This window comes from Stegostoma tigrinum, chromosome 26 (assembly GCF_030684315.1).
Source record: "Stegostoma tigrinum isolate sSteTig4 chromosome 26, sSteTig4.hap1, whole genome shotgun sequence".
Classification (NCBI taxonomy): domain Eukaryota; kingdom Metazoa; phylum Chordata; class Chondrichthyes; order Orectolobiformes; family Stegostomatidae; genus Stegostoma; species Stegostoma tigrinum.
Genome location: NC_081379.1, coordinates 25,399,143 through 25,420,435, shown reverse-complemented (window position 1 = coordinate 25,420,435; position 21,293 = coordinate 25,399,143). Strand labels below are relative to the sequence as shown.

General features: G+C 40.0%; 1 protein-coding gene across 2 annotated transcripts in view; it reads right to left on the bottom strand.

Annotated features, from left to right (window-relative positions):
- The window catches only part of cfap251 (cilia and flagella associated protein 251), a 61,915-nt gene extending 51,094 nt beyond the window's left edge, over window positions 1-10,821 (bottom strand). For both annotated transcript variants that reach the window (XM_048556309.2, XM_048556310.2), the window contains exons 1-5: window positions 10,268-10,821; window positions 6,416-6,643; window positions 5,665-5,805; window positions 2,916-3,025; window positions 1,598-1,706 (exon numbers count right to left, since the gene is read on the bottom strand). In XM_048556309.2, the coding sequence (XP_048412266.2) occupies window positions 1,598-1,706; window positions 2,916-3,025; window positions 5,665-5,805; window positions 6,416-6,643; window positions 10,268-10,816 (1,137 nt within the window). In that variant the 5' untranslated portion in view covers window positions 10,817-10,821. The remainder of the gene's footprint in view (window positions 1-1,597; window positions 1,707-2,915; window positions 3,026-5,664; window positions 5,806-6,415; window positions 6,644-10,267) is intronic.
- Window positions 10,822-21,293: the final 10,472 nt, after the last annotated feature.

The window sequence follows — 21,293 nt, the reverse complement described above, 5'->3', positions numbered from 1 at the left end:
ATGCATGGCTGGGCTAATCCCAGCAGTAGGTTAAGACCCTCAAAGTGGATATTAATTGAACATTAATTACCTCAATTGGAAATGTGACAGGAAGGTTGATAATGGACCTCTCCCATCTTCTCTGTGACCTAATTCTATTGGAGGCGGCTGAGTGGCAGGATTCAGGTACAACACTAGCCCACATAACTAAATGTCCTTCCCACCTCCAAACTCACCATTAGCAAGACCAGGATTCACTATTGGCAGTGAAGGGCGACAAACCGCCAGGATGAATGTTTCTCATCCTCGGGTTTTAAAGAAAGATGGTGAGAGCACTGCAGGTGCCCAAACTGTAAAATTCTCTTGTTTCAGAAACTAATCTTTCAGATTAATTGCATATGTTGTTTTGCAGTTTAAGGAGAATGACATAGGGAAACCAAGGAATTATAGACCAGTTGGACTAAAGCCTATTATCAGGAAATTATAGAAATATATAACAAAATATAGAATGATTGAATATCTCGAAAATAGCCAGCTGATCAGAGAAAGCTAGGATGTGTGACAGGGAAGTTGTATCTAAAAACTTGGTCAATTGCTCTAAGGTAACAAAAGGAATGTCAATTAATGTTATTTGTGTGGATTTCCATGGACACTCGATAAAGTTCCTCATGAAGAAACATTCAGTTGGAGTCCACGCTTTTGGTGCAGAGTTTTATTTCAGTTAGCCTCACTCCATAAAACCCATACCCCAATTTTTTTTTTCTAGGACTGCTCTTGCTTGCATATAACTGAATTATTTTCATCAATTACATTCCACTGTTTACTGAATCCCCATACAACAAATTCAAATCCAATTATCTCTTAACTAATACATCGATAATTTCCGCATTTCCTAAGGTCTCAGACATCCTTCAGGATAACAGGTAACAGATTCCCTTTTTTTCTTTTCAGATAAATCAACCTATAATAAAAGAAAACAAACTAGAAACTACAGATTATGTTCCCATGTTTTTCTTTGCACATTGCAGCTCAGAACATTCTTTTTCCAGTCAGTTTCTTAGAACTTGCTGCTTTCTTTGCAAAACAATAGGAGACTGCTGCTATCCGCTCATTTCAATTTGGCGATCTCCATTCACCATCACCTGCCTCAAAACTGCAATATTGACCAACAGTCTGCTTTCAGATGGTGGCTCAGTTGATAGCGCTGCTGCCTCAGAGTGCCAGGGACCTGGGTTCAATTCCACCCTTGCATGAGTACCTGTATGGTGTGGAGTTTGCATATTCTCCCTGTGTCTGCGTGGGTTTCCTCTGGGTGCTCCGGTTTCCTCCCACAGTCCAAAGATGTGCAGGTTAGGTGGAATGGCCGTGCTAATTTGCCCGTAGTGTCAAGTGATAGGTGGAAAATCCAGGGGTTGGGTGGATCTGGGTGGGATGTTCTTTAGAGAGTCAGTGTAGACCTGATGGGCTGATGACTTGTCTTCTCATGTAACGTGTAATTCTTTACCAACAACAATATTCTTATTTTATGGGATAAAGTACCTATGCATGTATTGTCGCAGAGTTAACGAATGACAACACATCCAAATAGGTAAATGGAATATCATAATTCTTTGTGTACCTGAACTGTTCCCCTGCCAACTGTTGCTAGGTACTTTGCATCTTGAGTCATAGCCATGGCACCAACTCCACCCTCTGGATGACAATCAAAGAGGGTTTGTACAGGTATACTGGAACGCAAAAGAGCAAATAGATAGGGATTACAAAATAGCTCGTTACAATTTACATAAACAATTATCTGCAATATATCATCTCCTTACATGAATATGCAAAAAATAATTTTCAAAACAAATATTGGCTCAGTAACATGAAGCAAGTTAATGCTAGAAATAGAATCTTTCATGTACCCAGCATTAGTATCAAGCAGTCCCACCATCTCACAGTTAGACACAAAGCTTTTGCTTTGTAGCTCTCAAAGGCACATCACAAATTCAAAACAGACATGCCTCAGTGGGACATTTTTCCACTTCTTACATCAGCTGTTTGTGCCTTTACTGAAACTGCTAATGTAAGAGGAGTACTATTTTCAACCTATTTCATCCTGGGCTGCAGAAATATCCTGTCAAAGAACTAAACTGACATTATCCAAATTAATTTCTCATAGGAACTTATGGTAGGCCAGGAGAAAGAGAATGTTAGTCTGTGTCAGACTTTAATTCAGAACATGACTTTGTAATGCCTATTCCAATACAAAATTTATTTTCAACACTAATTAAGCATTCTGCCTGATAAACAACTATATTTTTACGTGGATTGAGGACAGCCACTTTTAGATATGTGTAACGCTAAACAATCGAGTCATTCGCCATGTTATCAATGACAGTGATACGTCTTATGCAAACTGACAGCAGCTTTTGAACGTTACAAAGGGTCACAAAATGATACATATTGCCAGAAATTGCATAGTACTGCTGTCTAATATTAACAGTTCACTTTTCTACTCACTATCATTTCTGTAACAAACATAAACCTAATGTTTTGAGCACAAGATAATTTTTAAATATTGCCTTGAATACAAACTCCTGGGTTCCCAGGGTCATCCACGGTGCTACAAAGTGATTGACTACATTCTTATATAATGTCAGCAATCCTACTGCACTACCAACCTGTCCAAAGCAGGAAGGAAAAGTAGAAGGAGAATCACCCTGAAGTATTCGCAGACATATTTTAACAATCTGGTTAAGTACAGAATTACCACAGGCTTGAAAAGATGTTTCCTGTACTGTTAAACACTAAGCTAGTGTAAAGTTCAAAAGTAATGAAAAGGGAACAAAATAAAACATTTGAAATGGATCATTTAAAACAAAAAAAAATCTCCATATCACAGGGACAGGTAGAATTCAGTTCAAGCGTACTGGCCATCATCCTTTCAAACTTACCCTGAGAACGTGTCCCACACAATGACTAGACTCTCCGGACTTTGGTCTGCTGTTGCCACCCATCTCCTATTCCCACTCACAGCTATACATGAAAGTGGGCTACAGTGACCCTAAAGAGGAAATTACATTTTGTTACACGAGAAGTCAAAAGGAACCTGCTTTTCTTAAAAAAATGCTTTAGATTTTCTCTGCTACTCTGGATATGTGGGGTATTTATTGTTCCTTCATGGGATAGGGACAGATTCTATCATCCATTCCTAATTGACTGAAAGATTTGTTTGGGAATTTCAGTGCACAGTTAGGAGTCAATCACATTTCAGGGGGTCAGGAGTCATAAAATGGGTAAAGATAGTAGATTTCCTCCCTGCTACAGGACATTGCCAAACAAAAGGATATTATGCCATCATTTTTATTCCAGATTTGTTTAATAATTGAAATTTAAATTCCTTGGCTGTTGTAACGTGTTTTGACCTCATCTCCAGATCATTAATCTGGATTCATAGACATTAACTGCTATATCAATTATTAATATTTAATAATGCATATCAAAATGTGATACCCATTATTAGCAACTGCCTAAGCATTAAACTATTTCAGAAAGTATCTAAAGTATTGCCTTATTAGTTATTTTTAATATTTTTATGATATACAGAGAGGGTAAGAGGAAAGAAGTCTAGTGGTGAAGCACAAACACAAGGCAGAGATAATAAATAAATATTTCTGTGGATTTTTACAAATTACAGCTGAAAGGAAAAATTAATGTACTAAAGGAAGAAGAACCAGCTATAGCAAAGGACCTTTTGAACATTTTAGCAAAATTTGTGATGGTTAAGTCATTGGATCAAATTAACAAGTAGCTTAGGCTGCTGAAAAAAGGCAAAGATGCAACAGAGCTTCAGGCCCTGTAAATGTGCAAATAATCCTGCAGTGTTGCAGAATATCCTAAATTATAAATTTCTTGAAGAAGGAAAAGAAGGACAAACTGCTTTACCACAGACCAATATATCTAAACAACGCTAGCTTTTGTTGAGCTTGTTAGAGTGGGCAAGCTGGCATAGGGGGTGGGCAGCCACAAAGACTTACGCAGAAGGCCATGCATTAGATTCCTGAAAACTGTAAGCAATTATGTCAGTGGCAAGTAGGTAATAAAATGGAAAACTTGACAGAAAGCTGCAGGGAGATCATTGATACGCTTTATTGCCCACTTGCACATTGTTTATACATAATTCAACATAATTTAGCCTGACTTCCCTCCTTTGTTTCATGCCTCTGTAACTTGTCCAGTGAAAGTTGATGACTTGCATGTGGCTTACTGTGCCAGTACTCTGGACTGAAACCAGGTTATTTCACAGGGCACTTGATGGATTTTGGAAATTTCTCAGTGTAAAATCTTGTTCGGTTGACAATGTAAGGGAGGAAACCTCATGCAGGAAGTTCAGGCACCAAATTTCAAAGTGGCAATGATTTGACATGATTTGCTTTATTATTGTAACACGTACTGAAATACAGTGAAATGTATTGTTTTGTGTGATAACCAAACAAATTCCACCCTCGGGCGACTGTCTGTGTGGAGTTTGCACATTCTCCCCAGGTTCTGTGGGACCTTGTCTCCACCCGTTCAGGCCTTTTAGAACATAGAACGTAGAACAGTACAGGCCCTTTGGCCCATGATGTTGTGCCAAACTTTTACCCTAAACCTAAGGTCTATCCAACCTCCACCGCTACCTTATACTATCATCCATATGTCTATCTAATAGCCACTTAAATGCCCCTAATGAGGCCGCCTCCACTACCCTTTCCACCAATGCATTCCACGCCCCTACCACTCCCTAAGTAAAGAATCTACCTCTGACATCTCCCCGATATCTACCTCCTTTTAGTTTAAAACTATGCCACCTCATGAAAGCTACCTCCACCCTAGGAAAAAGTCTCTGGCTATCCACTCTATCTATACCTCTGATCATTTTGTACACCACTATCAAGTCACCTCTCATCCTTTGTCATTCTAAAGAGAAAAGCCCCAGCCCTCTCAACCTTTCCTCGTACGACCTTCCCTCCATTCCAGGCAACATCCTGGTAAATCTCCTCCGCACCTTTTCTAACGCTTCTACATCATTACTGTAATGAGGAGACCAGAGCTGGCCACAATACTCCAGATTTGGCCGAATCAGGCTTTTGTATAGTTGGAGCATAGCTTCACGGCTCTTGAACTCAATCCCTCTATTGATGAAAGCTAACACACCATACGCCTTCTTAACAACTCTATCTACCTGGGTGGCAGCCTTCAGGGAACTGTGAGCATGAGCCCCATGACCCCTCTGCTCCTCCACACTGCGAAGAATCTTTCCATTAACCCCGTATTCTGCTTTCAAGTTTGTCCTTCCAAAATGAATCACCTCACACTTTCTATTATTCCAACTTTTAAAAAAAATCCAAGGCCTCACAAGCTGTTTACTTTATTGGCTTTGAGTAGACTGCTTATTACATCCTTCTTGACCTTTCTTCATTAAAAAAAGGACAAAATACCCCTCTTAAGGCCACATTAGTCAAGGCCAATTTGTAGAATTTGTTAGAGCTAAATCACTTCTGCCAAATTTTCAAAAGCTTTTTGGAGAATCACAGATCTACAGCTCAGTAATAATCCATTAGACCTGAGAGGACCATACTGCATTATATTCCGCATGTGCTTCCCCCCACCATCATCTCATCCCATCAAAAAACAAGCAAGACTATATCAATTACTACATACCTGTAAGAGGTGTTGACGAGTAATTGAAAAGTTGTTCATGACTGCAGTGTGTGAAGAAGCATAAAGGATCAACTTCCGGTTATCAATATGTAGAGCATGCACTGGAGTATCTCGATTTATTCCAAAAGACCACACTAAGTTCTGGTAAAAGAATACAAATCTGTTCTATGTATGTAAATGATTTATGCTGCTAAAACTTAAACATTTATGAATTCCAGCAGTTAATATAATGTTGAAATCACAATGTGTAAATATCTATTAGAAATTCAGATATCTATACTTTCAATGCGACCATATATTTCCAGTTGCACTTTTTCAAAAATACCTCAAGTAATAATGCTTAGCAAAAACAAATAGTGAATTTGAACTATTTTTCAATATAACTAATTTGCTTATCAATGCTGAAGTAACATTTTACAAATGTTAGGAAACTGAGATTGTGTTTGGCACAGTGCATTGGAATGCTAGCATGAGATTACAACCAGGGTCTCTCATCTGATAAGCTCACCTTCTCAGATGGGCAATATCCAAAAAGAAATTGAACCAAACCAGTTCATTCACCCCCTGATGACTTCTTTAAGAACAGTACTGACAAAGTTTTGGAAAGAATTGTCTGCTGTCTTAGTGCATGGCATGAAGGGAAAATGTAAAAGCGGAGAGGCATTAGATTGTGAAAGAGAGGATAGGCAGCATTTCTTGCTATTAGAATAAATTAATTTCAGAAGGTCGCAATAACCAAATCATTTCTTACCAAAGAATTTTGTTTAATGTAGGATTTTTCTTCAAACACAGTATCACAGATGGCAGTCTCAACCAATGATGCATCTGTTTCTAACATAGAATCATCTGCTGCACAGCTGCATGGATCACTTGCCAATAAATTAGGTACGCAAAATGCCGGATCAGGGCGTAGCCTTGCTGGAGCTGAGGAAGTTCGGATTTCCTCTACTGCTTCCTGTCTAACACTTCCTTCACCATCCTTCATTAGACACAAAGCAAAAAATTAAACATTCAAGTCTCAGTGTTCTAAACAGGCCATCCATAATATGTTCCATCTGGTAAACACCTTTATATAGTAGGAAAGAAATGTTTGAAAATAATTACAAACTAGAGTCCATCATAAATTTCAAATATCCTGTCATCATCAATATGATTATTCAAAACAAAATCTGAGATTATTACGAACAAGCTATCAAATAAAACACTGCATATGATTAGAATAAAATACTTGATGTTGCCTGCTGGGAAGCCTTGAAATGTTGGTCTGAATTATTCCAAATGCCTGTTTAATAGAGTGATCAAACTTACCCATTTTCAGGAGTCACGGAATGAGATACTGTCCCTAGAATAGTGCAACTTCACAAAACTCACCTCTGAACTATGTTCCCTCTGAATTTCCTTTGTTCTGGCCATTAAAAACTCCTCTGTACACTACAATTTGCCAGAGGCAGCTTACATTTTAAAGTCACTGAAGTGATACAAAGTTCTGCAAGTTGTGTTCATTTTAATATTTTATTTTAATACTATTTTCCAGATTGCTGTACAGCCATGGACACATGCCCATTAGAGCAAATCCACTTACTGATTCCTTTCACTGTCCACCCCCGACAGGTAATAACCCATCTCTCCTCAGATAAGTCACACTATACTTCTAATTTCACACATTCCAAACTAACTTCTCTTCTTCACACAGTTTCTGTTTTCCCTCTTGTCACCTGTTAGATTGCAGTACTCCTCCTACTTGGCCTTGGAGTAATTCTACTCTCATACATCCCGATCTGCCCCTGCTCATATGGTTCTCAATCATTTGATTCAACCTTTCTTTTACAAATACCAATCAGAGATGATGGGAACTGCAGACGCTGGAGAATCCGAGATAACAAAGTGTGGAGCTGGATGTTAGGCCCGAAACGTCAGCTTTTGTGCTCCTGAGATGCTGCTTGACCTGCTGTGTTCATCCAGCCTCACACTTTGTAATCTTTTACCAATACCAATCTCTCTGACATTATACACATTTATTTTATCCCTTTTTACATACGTCTTCTCTCCCAGTTTGCTTGATGCTATTTCCACTTATGATTGCAGTTTTAGCCACTCGCACTCCACCCACTCCTGCTTGTGTAGATGAAGCTTGATACTCAGTCCCAAAATTGGCTCTAGTTTGCTGTCTTTTTTAAATCATTGAGGGGCATTGGCATTGTTGGTTAAGCCTTCATTCATTGCCCATCCATAAATACTTTTGAAAACATCACAGTGAGCCGCTTTCTTGAACTGATACAGCCCATGTGTGTGGGTGCTGTTCAACAGAGTAAGGATTTTGATCCAGCAACAGTGAAAGAATGACAGAATAATTCTAAGTTAGGATGGTGTGTGCAGGAGGGCTTGCAGATCGTGGCATTCCCATGTGTCTGTTGCTCTGTCTTTCTGGTGGCAGAGGTCACAAATTTGGAAGGTACTGTCTAAGGAGCGATGGTGATTTGTTTGCAAGGCATCTTGAATAATCAATGGTATACATTACCACTACTGTGCATCGGTGGTGATGGGTAAGTGAACATTGAAGCAACAGTATTTATATGCCTGGCCCAACTCAGTTGGATTTGTTGGTTGGATTTATCTTGCTTTTTTGTAAGTTTCACATTGCCAAATAGATCCAATTGTTCCACGTGTACTGGAACAGCTTGGCTAGGAACATTTCTCATCTGGAGAACAAATTTTCAATCATTTTGCCAGAATGTTGTCAGGGTCCATAGTTTTTGCAGTACGCAATGCATTCAGCAGCTTCTTGGTATCTCATGGAGTGTATCGAAATGGTTGAAAATTGGCATCTGTGATGGCATGGACCTCAGGAGGAGGCCGAGTTAGATCATCCACTTGGCACTTTGACTGAAGATACAAACAAATGCCTCCGCCTCATTTTTAGCACTGATGTCCTGGGCTCCCCTACAACTGAAGGTGGGGATGTAGGTGGAGCATCCTCCTCTAGTGAGAAAAAGCAAATTATCCATTTGCTTTTAAATTGATGGACTGAGTAAATTTATATTGAAATCACTGGAAGTATTACAAATTTCTCATTATAAAATAGTTTAGCTGTTCATCATAGCACTTTGATTTTTCAGCACAGGATTGGGGCTAGAATAACGTAAAAGGCTCTGCAGATTAGAGTTTGAATAGCAGGGCAAATGTAACAAAATGTGGAGCTGAATGAACACAGCAAGCCAAGCAGCATCTTAATTATCCATTTCCTTTCACAACTGGATATAGCAGGACTGCAGTGTTTAGATCTCATCCAGTGGCAGTGGGACCACTTAGCGCTGTCTATTGCATGTTGCTTACAATCTTTAGTGGGCAAGTAGTCCGGATTGATAACTTCACTAAGCTGGCATTTCATTTTTCGAGATGCCTGGTGCTGCATTTCGCATGTCCTCCTGTACTCTTCATTCATGGAGAGTATCCTCATGTGACAGTTGTGAAAAATAAACAGATATTTCTGATTGGTGTTAGCTACTAATGATACATGAATCACTTTAAAATTGTACCATCACATTGATGATAACTATATGTATGCTTGTTTTGCATTTGTAGTGTTTATGTCTCACTATCCTGTGCAAACTACATCTTCCACTTTGGCCACTTGTCCCAAAGTCCATCTGAAAAATACATTTGCCCTACTATTCAAGCACTAATCTGCAGAACCTGTTAGTTTATTCTAGCCCCAATCCTGTGCTGAAAAATCAACATGCTACGATGAACAGCTAAACTATTTCATAATGAGAAATTTGTAATACTTCCAGTGACTTCAATATAAATTTGCTCAGTCCATCAATTTAAACCACATTTAATTTACCATTAATTTCTATTCTATTACAAAATGTGTGTTATCACGGGGGAGGTTAAATATCACACTGGTACAGAACACGGTGCTTGTTTGATTTTCCACATTTCATGCATGCAATGGAAAATATAAAACAGAACAATCCAAAAGATATATTGCAGAAAAACATCTTTGTGTTTTCATTGCAACTTCCACCAGACTTTAATAACTATGTTTGTTTTTGCATTGATACAACAGATCTGAACAGAAACAAGTGGCATGGCAACACATTCATCTGTATCTGTCGGAACAGAAATACAGATTGTATAGCAGTGCTTTATCCTTTTATTGAAAACATATTGAAACATTTTTTATGACTGTCACAAACTCATACACATTAATGCAACTTCTTTCTGCTGAAAAATGCTTAAATATGATTTCAAACAAATCAGCAAATAACAGTAAGGGCAGAGTGGGAAGAAGGAAACTGTTTCAGTTTGCTCTGGCAAAGAGATGGTACAGATGCAATGAATTAATGTACCTCCTTCTGCACTGTAAATATCAATGATTTAGGGTGACTTTGAACATGAAACCTCCATTAAAACAAGTTAAAAGTATTAATTTCACTTTAAAGTTACACAAACTGGTAAACTAATGCCTTCAGAAGTGCACAGTAGAATATAATATGAATCATTGATCTGTATATCTTTCTGTGAGTGGGGTAGGTGTTCTAAATGTAAAGTTTTAAAACTTAGAAAATATGCAAACTTAAAGTAAATTATCAGTATCTACCTGTACTATATCTTGAGACGTTGAAGTACTGGCCATTTTTGAATGACTTCCAGGAGCAGATGGTTGTTGAGCACTGGTCGAGCTTGTATCTGAAACTCCTACGTCCACCTGATCCATTGGTTTATCGACTGACATTTGTTCTCGGATTTTATTATCATGCTTCTTTCCTTCAGCTGGATGGAGTTCACTGTCAGGTGATGGAACTGGTGATTTCCCTGCGGCACTGACTGTTTCTAAATCTTCAGAGACCACTCCATCCTGCAGGTCGGGACTCTGATTGGCTTGGTTTACTGTACTTTCACTCATGGTCAGATCATTTGTAGCTGGTTGTCCTGTGTCTTCAGGAGCTAAAGTACTGACGTTCTCTTCTGCATTTTCAGGATCAGAGAAGAACTTAATTTTACGTGGAGTTGAACTCGGTGAACTACTTCCTTTATTCTGATCAAAATGTTCTCCAACATCCTTCGGTAATTCTGGCGAAGCTTCAGAATGTTCCTCTGCATCTCCACTTGATACATCTTCAGTCAGATCTCGTTTGTGTTCAGTCATGTTCAAGTGCTAAATTCAAAATAAAAGTTTCATTAGATAGTCCACAATTCCTAAGTAATAAACCTTCTATCTCAGTTGTTGTATTAAAGACAATGAAACTCAAGAGGGTGAGAGAAAGACCAAAAACGCAGCCCAGGTGTAGCGGTGGTGGTATCAATGAACATACCATCAATGAGAAATAAGTCAGAAATAAACAATAAGGGAGTATCAAAGAGAGAGAGGCATAGAGTTACTTGGAAGGAGAGCTGCAGGCCAGGACAATTAAGAGATCATGGGATCTAGGAACATAGAGTCATAGAGTTGTACAGCATGGAAACAGACCCTTTGGCCCAACTTGTCCATGCTGACCAAATATCCTAAGTTGATCTGAGACAGTAGGAACTGCAGATACTGGAGAATCTGAGATAACAAGTTGTAAAGCTGGATGAACCAAATGGATAGGCCATTTCTGAAGAAGGGTCTAGGCCCGAAACATCAGCTTTCCTGCTCCTCTGATGCTGCTTGACCTGCTGTGTTCATCCAGTTCTACACCTTGTTATCCCAAGTTAATCAAGTCCCATTTGCCAGCACTTGATGATATCTCTCTAAACCCTGCCTTTTCACATGCCCACCCAGATGCCTTTTAAATGATTAATTGTACCAGCCTCTGCCACTTCCTCTGGCAATTCATTCCATACACGCACCATCCAGTGTATGAAAAAGTTGCTCCTCAGAGCTCTTTTAAATCTTTCCCCTCTCACCTAAAACCTATGCCCTCTTGGACTCTCCCTTGGCTATTCACCCTATCCATGCCTCTCATGATTTTATAAATTTCTAATAGGGTCATCTCTCAGCCTCCGGTGCTTTCAGAAAAATAGCCCCAGCCTATTCAGCCTCTCCCTATAGCTCTGGCAACATAATTGTAAGCTTTTCCGAGCCCTTTCAAGTTTCACAACATCCTTCCTCTAGCAGGGTGACCAGAATTGCACACGGTATTCCAAAAGTGGCCGAACCAACGTCCTGTACAGCCACAACATGACCTCCCAACTCCCATATTCAATGCACTGACCAGTAAAGGCAAGCATACCAAACACATTTTTCACTGTCCCATCTACCTGTGACTCCACTTTTGAGAAACTATGAACCTAAACAGGTTTTGTGAATTCTGAAATATGTACCGCAGATGAGGGCTTTTAGAACGAGTGTCACTTTGCTGTTCTTTACCTATTGCCCTGAAAATTTCTCCTCTTCGACAATTTATCCAATCCCCTTTTAAAGATGCTCATTGAATCTGCTTCCACGATCTCTGGCAAAGTACAGCCCAGGTCATAATGCATTGTACTATTAATTATTATGTCTGATGTTTTCTCAGTTTTTGTTTTAAATTTATGCCTCTCTGAACAGGTTGTTTAGAAAAGTAGGTTAAAAAAAACTTTTTTTATAAAAAAGCAGACCATAGGCCCTTTTATGGCGTAGTATCCCTACCCCTGGACTGAAAGCCCTCGGTTTAAGTCCCACTTGCTTCAAATGTAAATAATAACATCTTTGAACAGGTTGATTACGAAAAATAGGTCAAACGTTTTTTAAAAAATTAGTCCCAGGGATGGGCCTATAGAACTGTTTAGTTTGGGTGGATTAGACATGGGAAATACAGGTGAAGGGGAATGAGTCTGGGTGGGACTTTCTTCAGAGGGGCAGTGTGGACTTGTTGGGCCAAATAGCCTGTTTCCACACTGGAGGGGTTCTATGATTCTATGAACTGTTTGTCGAGGGCTAAGACTAGCCTATGTAGGCCACAAGTAGTGGCTTTAGTTTGTGTTCAACAATAAATGACATTCTTTTCTAGTTGTGTTTCCTGAGTTACTTCAGAGCAATTCTGCCAAATCACTTCGTAAGCTTTACTGCTCTAAAGATAAGAACCCTAGCTTCTTCTGTTTTATTCCATAGTTGAGGATTTCCATCTACGGTGTTATTTGCGCATCTCTTCCTCTCTAATGTTTTGACAGGCTTCTTAAAGTATGGTGTCCAGAAATGGCCACAGTAAGCTAGTTGCGGTTTCAGCAGTCATTCATAACGGCATAATTCGGTCCCCCTGATCTGATGGGTTGCATCTTAGGATATTAAAGCAAGTAGCAATAGAGATAGTGGGTGCACTGGTAATAGTTTCCCAAGAATCCTTAAATTCTGGAAAAGTTCAAGAGGATTGGAAAATTGTCAATGTCAGAAAGGGAAAGAGATGTAACTATACAGCCACCTGGGAAAATGTTAGACCTGATAGAAGTTTGGAAAATAACGAGAGGCATAGATAGAGTTAATGGTAATCATCTTTTCACAGGGATGGGGGATTTCAAGACCAGAGGGACACATTTTTAAGGTGAGAGGAGAGAGATTTTAAAAAGATATGAGGCAATTACACAGAGGGTGGTTCACGTGTGGAATGAATGTCCTGAGGAAGTGGTGGATGTGGGTACAATTAGACTGTTTAAAAGACACCTCACTAAGTACATGAATGGAAAAGGTTTGGTGGGATATGGGCCAGAAGCAGGCAAGCGGAGCTAGTTTAGTTGGGGATTATGTTTGGTATGGACTGGATGGACCGAAGAGTCTGTTTCCGTGCTGTACGACTCTATGACTCTGTGATTTTATGACTATAAAGGATGTTATAGCAGAGCTTTTAGAAATACATAAAATAATCAAGTAGCGTCAACATAGTTTCATAAAGGGGAAATCGTGCCTGACAAATTTACTAAAATTCTTTGAGGAGGCAACAGGCAGGAGAGGGAATGAGGAGCCAGTAGATGTGATATATTTGAATTTCCAGAAGGCATTTGATAAGGCACTGCAATCTAGGCGACTCAATAAGGTAAAAGCCCAAGGTGTTGGAGATAGTATGTTAACCTGGACGGACGACTGGCTAACGACTGGGATGGCAACCTGTAAGTAGAGGGATTAGAGCTGGGGCCACAATTATAACATATACCAATAACTTGTACTGTTGCCAAGGAGAACACAATAATAGTTGGGAAGTGGTGAGGATGTCATAGAGAGTCTCCAGAGGGATATGGGCAGGTTAAATGAGTGGTCAAAAATTTGACATATTGAATGTAAAGTGGGAAAATGTAAGGTTACATGCTATGGTAAGAAGGACAGAAGAACTGAATATTATTTAAATGGGCAAAGATTGTAGAAAGCTGCAGCACAGAGGGATTTGAGGGTCTTTAAGCATAAATTACAAAATGTCAAATTGCAAAGATTCACCAGGCAACAGGAAAACAAATGGAAATTTGGCCTTTATTTCTAAAGAAATTGCATCTGATAATGGGTAGGTCTCACTAAATTATGCAAGGCATTAGTGGGAGGCAACTCTATTGAAATATATAAGGTGAAATCTAACGGTAATTTGGCTAAGTGACAGTTGAGTTGAGTTTGGTGCAATGATTCTCATATGAGTCTGTATTTTCTCCCCATTTCCTACTAAATTGTTGCATTAATTTGTATTTCACCCCTTATGACGAGTATCACAATATTCCCTTCATCTTACCATGCACTGTGCCTAAAGCAACTTGCCGCTCACCAGAGACCTCAGGTTGACCAGCACCATATCTAAGAGCCCATTACAGACCCAGACAAGCACTATCAGTCTGGACCTGCCTTGCATGGCTCCTGACATTTGCCCCAAACATGGTAAATGAGGGAAACTAATGCCTGTTTTGTGGGCATGGTCCTGGAAGTCCTGTTGGGTGGGCTGGTGCACAGGCAGGAATTACCTGTCCTCGGGTCCAGCAGTGGGAAGCCATGACACCAGACAATGTTAATCTCATTCGAGGTTGCCTCCCAGGTTGGAGCACTCAGCTGTCTGCAGGAATGCCCCCCGCACTGCAGGAAGAAGGTCAATGTTCTTCTCCATTCCCCCAGTAAATTGCTGAATTCTTCTCTCTGATACCTCACTCACTCTGTCTCTGCGACAGCACCCACCTCCCACCAAGGCGCATGTTATACCACTTTCACTAATGCCTGTAACATCTTCCTCACTCACCCTCACCCACCCCACTCCTCTAAAACCCCCCTCATCCTGCATGCCATCTGAGTGGCCTACTCACTCACTTGGGAATCTTCCCCATTTGCACCACAATAATAGCGATGCAACATACTGTCATCTTCAGCCATACACATCTCTCTCTCATTCCAGGAGCAAAGAGTCAAGAGAAATGGTGTGCTGCCCCTTATTCAACTCCTCACTCCTGCAGAGGATCCTGTCTTTGACTGTCCCAAAATACATCTGGATAGGTAGCAGATGCTACCCTTGACTTACTGTTCTGGGCTCCCCTGATTGAAGGCTATCCCCCTTGACTGGTTTGAGGCTCGCTGCCAACCTCAGAAAGCTTCTTGGCTTTGGGTGTGCACTAAATGATACAACAAGTGAGTTGTAATGTGAGCCTGTTATCCCAAACGAGGGGGCAATGCACAAGAAGGCAAAGTAAGGCAAGGCCCTGATAATGTCCAGGGAGGCTCAAAGTGAGTGAGCTCTCCGACAGCAGCAGAAGGCCTTGTGCTGCATCCTAATCCCATCCATGAGCTGGGTCCACGTCCCCGAACACAGAGTCCTTCTACAACATTCCAGCCTGAGGTGCATCACGGTAGTGCAGAAACATGCTGTACGTGGATCAGAAATGTGTCATGTGGGTTCATAGAGACTGGCCCATGTCGGATGCCTAGGTCCAGGGGAGTGAGGTACATGTGACTCCTGCCTGTGAGCATGCTCGAAATGTCGATGCCGAGCATTCAAAATGGAGGCATTTTGGAGCAAGGGGACACAAACTGTCTGTAGTGTTCAGGGATATGTAGATTAGTTGGGTTATAGGGGAAAGGGCTGTGTGGGAAGCTCTAAGGATCAGTGTGGACTTGTTAGGCCGAAGGGCCTGGTTCCACACTGTAGGAATTCTATGATTCTATGAACATGCCGAGAATTTACTCTGGTTTCCATGTTGAATTTTCCTTATGATCAGTTTGTATGGGAAATTTGGCGAGATTAAAAGTAAGTTAGGCTGTTAACAAAGCTTTTAACAAACAAAAAAAAAATTCAATTGGGAACTCACTGCTGCCTGATGAGAACCACTCGAGAAAAACATTCAAGTTGCGGTGAAAATGAGCTCAACGTCGAGGTGAGGCTCGTCAAACACCTTGCCCAATCGCATCATTCATTTCAGCACAGTCCTCTTCATTCACGGCGTGGTAAGATTCCACCCGCATGATTCTTAGGAGTCCATTGTGTGCTTGGGCCAAAATTGGGATGGTCAGGGTAGATGCTGAGAGGTTGTTTCCCATTGTAGGAGAGTATGGAACCACAGGGTATAATCTTAAAATAAGGGGTTGCTCAGTTAAAACAAAGGGAGGAGGGATTTCTTCTCTCAGAGGATGATGAATCTTTGGAATTCTTTACCACAGAGGGCAATAGAAGCTGGATTTTTATACATATTCAAGACTGAGACGGACAGATTTTTAATTAATTTTAATCAAAGGTCAAGGCAGCAAAGTGCATTTGAGACTTATTAGATCTGCCAAGATCTCATTGAATGACAGAGCAGGCTCAATGGGCTGAACGCCACACTTCTATTCCTACATCCTATGGTTTTATGATCTAATGGTTTAGCATAAAATCTTCAATTCATTCTGAAGAAGCGTCACTGGACCTAAAACAATAACTCTGATTTTTCTCCACAAATGCTGCCAGACCTGCTGAGATTTTCTGGCAATTTCTGATTTTGTTTCAGATTTCCAGCATTGATAGTTCTTTCCGGTTTTTTGTCATCAGTTTGTACTCTAAGTAATGCCAGGGACACTTTAAAACCCTCGTCATCCAGCATCTCTTATAATCTCTTGTATGCTGTAGTTTTGATGTGCTAATCTAAACATATCTTAAATGTCTTGAGAACTCCTGCCACTTGGAGCTGATGATTTTCAATGCTCTGGTTGAAAATGATGTTCCTTAAATTCCCTCAAAAACTCCAGCACCTTACAGTAAAACTGTGCTCTCTTGATAGTGACTGCTCTACTAGTGGTGAATGTTTCTCCTTATCCATCCTGTCTACGGTCCTCAGAATTTTGTACATCTTAATCATTCTCACTCAGCCTTCTCTGCTTTAAGGAAAATAACCCCAACTATCCAGTCTGTCTTCACAGTCAAATTGCTCCAGCCCAGACAACATTCTGGTGTGCTCCTGAGATGCTGCTGGGCCTGCTGTGTTCATCCAGCTCCACACTTTGTTATCTTGGATTCTCCAGCATCTGCAGTTCCCATTATCACCAACATTCTGGTGAATCTTTTCAGCATCTGTCTAGTGCAATCACCTCCTTCCTATAGTTTGGCAATCAGAGCCGCACACTGTACTTCAGCTGTGGTCTTATGTTATATATAATTTCAACACTAGCTCCTTGCTCTTGTGTTGAATGCCTTGGTAAATAAAGGCAAGTATCTCATATACTTCTCAAGCACCTTATCCACCTGTCCTGCAGGCTGGAATCATCCATAGACATGCACACTAAGGTCCTTGTGATCCAGTGCACTTCCTAGGTCCTATCATTCCCTTGACTTGTTGGTCTCAAAAAGCATCATGTCATAAGTTTCAGGATTAATTTCCACTTTCCATTCTTCAGCACATCTATATTATCTTCCAGAGGACAGCCTTTCCACTCTGTTACCAATTGAGGCCTTAAGTGAGCCCATTAGTGCCCACATAAGGCCCTCATCCTCATTAAGGTCAGTCACAGGATCTGCCTGTAGTGTAAAGGTGGTGCCCCTATTCTGGGACAGGAGGCCTATGTTCAAGCTCCTCTCATAGCTGCACTAGAGATGTGCAATAACATCTCTGAACAGGTTGATTAGAAAATATCTACAAACACTGGTTGAGTCTTGAGTTGCCTAGACTAAACTTTGCTGAACATTTTGCATATTCACAATAGCGTATCAACACAATTGCTCTCACAAATCCTAACCACAGATGATAAGAAACTAGCTATTAAATTGGAATAGATTTATTTATATATTCAGTTCTCAGTCCACCTCTCCAGAGATTATATACATCCAACCAAATAGGCCCTAGTTCAATGCAAAAGTTGGCAATGTTAGGGCTGGTTTCCATGCACCCTGTAATTTTCACTGAATTTAACCTTCACTCACACCTAAATTCCCACATTCCTCAACATTAAAATTTCCCTCAGAGTTTCCACCATAGATTGTTGTATCACTAATAATCAACAGACTTTGTTTATACCTCAAATAGGCTAGACTAGATTTCTGATTGGTTCCCTTGGGCAATAACTAACACTTCTGCAATGACTATTTTGATCTAGCTTTGGTAGAATTGACTCCAAATCCCACAGTCCTGACACAGGGGCTCACATTGCTAAGTTTGAAGAATAGGATGTCCTCATACTACTGACTTTAGGGAAAATGCAGTGCTCACACTTTCAAGTTGGTTTAGGAAGAGGTGAGGGAGGAAGGAGTTTCAACATGCAGCGGAGAACTTTAAGAACGAGGAATTGTTGGAGGAGGAGGCAAATGGCATGCTGAAAGTTAGGCTACATGCAGCAAAGAACAACAATCTGTATTTATATAGCACCATTTCAAAGCAAAACATTCAAATGCATTTCATACAAAAGTTATCAAACAAAATTGGACACTAGACCACATACGGAGCTATTAGGGCAACTGCAATCAAAGGTTTGGTCAAAGAGGTAAGTTTTAAGGAGGAAAGAAATGACAAGAGGCAGGGAGATTGAAGATGGGTATTCTAGGGTCTTGGACTTGGCAGTTGAAGAGACTGCAGATGAGGACAGCATTGGAATAATTGATAACAAAGGCAAAGATAAAACTGGATCTCCACAGATGTGCACTCTGCCTAATGATAAACAGAAGCAGCGCTTTCTGCTCCAGTTCCAGTGGAGTATTTTCATTCACATCAAACCCCAAATAGGGAAATATTGCATTGTTTCACATTTTTAAAATCTCATCAGTACATCTACATTTGAAGGGAAACTAGAAAAACATGTTTGGGTGTAAGGTATGGAGGATTATGCTGACAGGAAGTATTTGAATTATGGAGAAGGCTCATACAGAGCATGAACAGACAGGGCTTGTTTTCATGAGACACATTTTTCTCAAGTCTATAAAATGTCACCTCCTGAATTTCATTAGTTGTTATTTTCCAGTTTAGGAGGTCTAGTGGCACCGTGGGTGATCCCTCCCTTTGGGTTAGAGGCTTCAGGTTGTGTGTCATAATGTGGGCAGACAGGTTTATTAACAATCTGTATATCTTTCCAATTGGCTTATGGCAGGTAGCAAGTGAGTTTCCTGACCAACCAGAACCATGTGGGAACAGCAGTACGACAATCTCCACACATTAAAAGACTCTGCATGTTAAGTTCTTGCTAAGAGCAAGCATCATCCACATTCCACACACACATTCCCCAGCTTGGAATGAAACTAAGCAAAAACCACACAGGTAGTCCTGCTATAACACGTGTTTCATTAATGCAAATTGGCTGTAACACAATTGATGGATAGTGGACACTGTTTGAATAACGCAAACTATCTGCTGTACAGGTATAATAATTTTCGATAGTGATTTCCCTAGAACACGATTATCTAGTACCTATGACCCAGACTTCAAACTACCAGTGTTAATACAGGAAGAGGGGGCACTTTTGTTTGTCACCATATGGCTTTTATTTAGAAAACATAAGGAAAATAAAATGTTACCTAAACAGGAAACAGCACACATATCTGTAGAGTAGTTTTTAAATTTCCCAATGTAAGCTGTTCAAAGGGCCACTCTCCTGAGGCTGAGTGCACTTACAGCAACACAGGAAATGATTCCATCAGAGAATAAAAGTGCCTCACTCTCCCACTTTCGAATAATCGTCACTTACCTGTAGAGTTTTCTATTTAAAAATCACCAGCCTGTCTCGGCAAGGCCTTTTTCAGTTTATCTCGCCACTGCTGTTGCCGTTGCTAGGATACAGGAAACAATCAACTAGTTGCCTTGGCAGCAAATCAGCCGATGATCTCATGATTTCTTTTTGCTGATTGGCTCATTCGTGGGCAGTGATCAAATGATCAGATTTCATCCCAGGTTGAAGGTTCAGGGCAATTGGTCACCTCATGCTGTTTACACTCTTTGGCCAATTGTAACTACTATATACATGTTCAATTCTCTGCAGACTTTTGAAAACTTTCCTTGGGTATTGACATCTTATCAAACAAGTAAAAAAAGGATAATTATTGTAAGAGGTTCTGTATTTGTGTACATCCCGCTTTTCTAAATCGGTGCAAGCTTCAATAAGACAGTAGAGTCCGTTGTGTTAAAACAACACTGATTTAATTGAAACGTGCTTCTTGTTTGGAGAACAAGAGTAATAAAAAAATGTTGAAATTGCTCTGTCATGATGACATCAGGCTTAAAGATGCTTCAATAGTTTATATTCAAGCTAACTGTCGATAAATAAAAAAGTTTTTGACTTTGGCGTATAATTTTATGACTCATCTTCCAATTATTTGCAGGAGATTGGCTTTCAAACCAGTACCAGCTAGGAATTTGACTATTTTGATACTAGATGCAAGGGATGCCGACTGAATGCACTGCCGTGGCACAGAAGAGATTATAAAATTAATTTAGAAATATGACCAAGCAATATAATGCACTACTTTTCAATATTAATTATCAGCGACAAAGAGTGAAAGCGTAGATCATGAAGTTAATCAGATATGGGATGCTGCAGAAAGAAATACTTTCTGTGGGGCACTGTTTCAAGTATGTAGAACTGAGGGCAATGTTGCTTATTTCTTTTTGGTTATAATTTATGTTTTGAATTAAATATTGACATTTTGAAAGACTAGGTGCAAATTTTGCACGTTAAAAAGTTTTCACTGTGGTAATTTAAAGTAAACATTTATGAGAAGTAATCAAATTTAGCTAAAATTAAAATGAGAATACCTTGCTTACATAGGTCAAATTAATAGATATACCACCTTATCATACTGTTTAATACTCAGATCTTCACACAATGATTATGCTTGACTGTGACTGCTATGTATGCCAATCCATTTAGGGGTTTTGGGTACATTTCCAGTTCAGTTTTTCTCAGCAGTAACCACCACTTCACCATCAACAGCAAAATTTCATGCATTATCTTGACTAACCCATCAGCATTACACTCAAAGTGCTGCATTTTCCAATATGCATCTTTTGGAACAGGAATTAAAACTGAGACGCTGTCGGTTTGATCAATTAGATGCAAAAGATTCCCAGCATGCTCACCACCTCCTTCTCCAGGCAATCTAAGAATGGGCAATAAATGCTGACCCAGCCAGCGGATTCCACATCCCTGAAATGAATAAAGTAACTCCATCTAAACAAACTAACCGGTCATTTACAAAATTCTTGGTCGTGGACTTCTTAGAAATATTCATTGGCTCTGGTATGCTATCTTGTGAAAAATT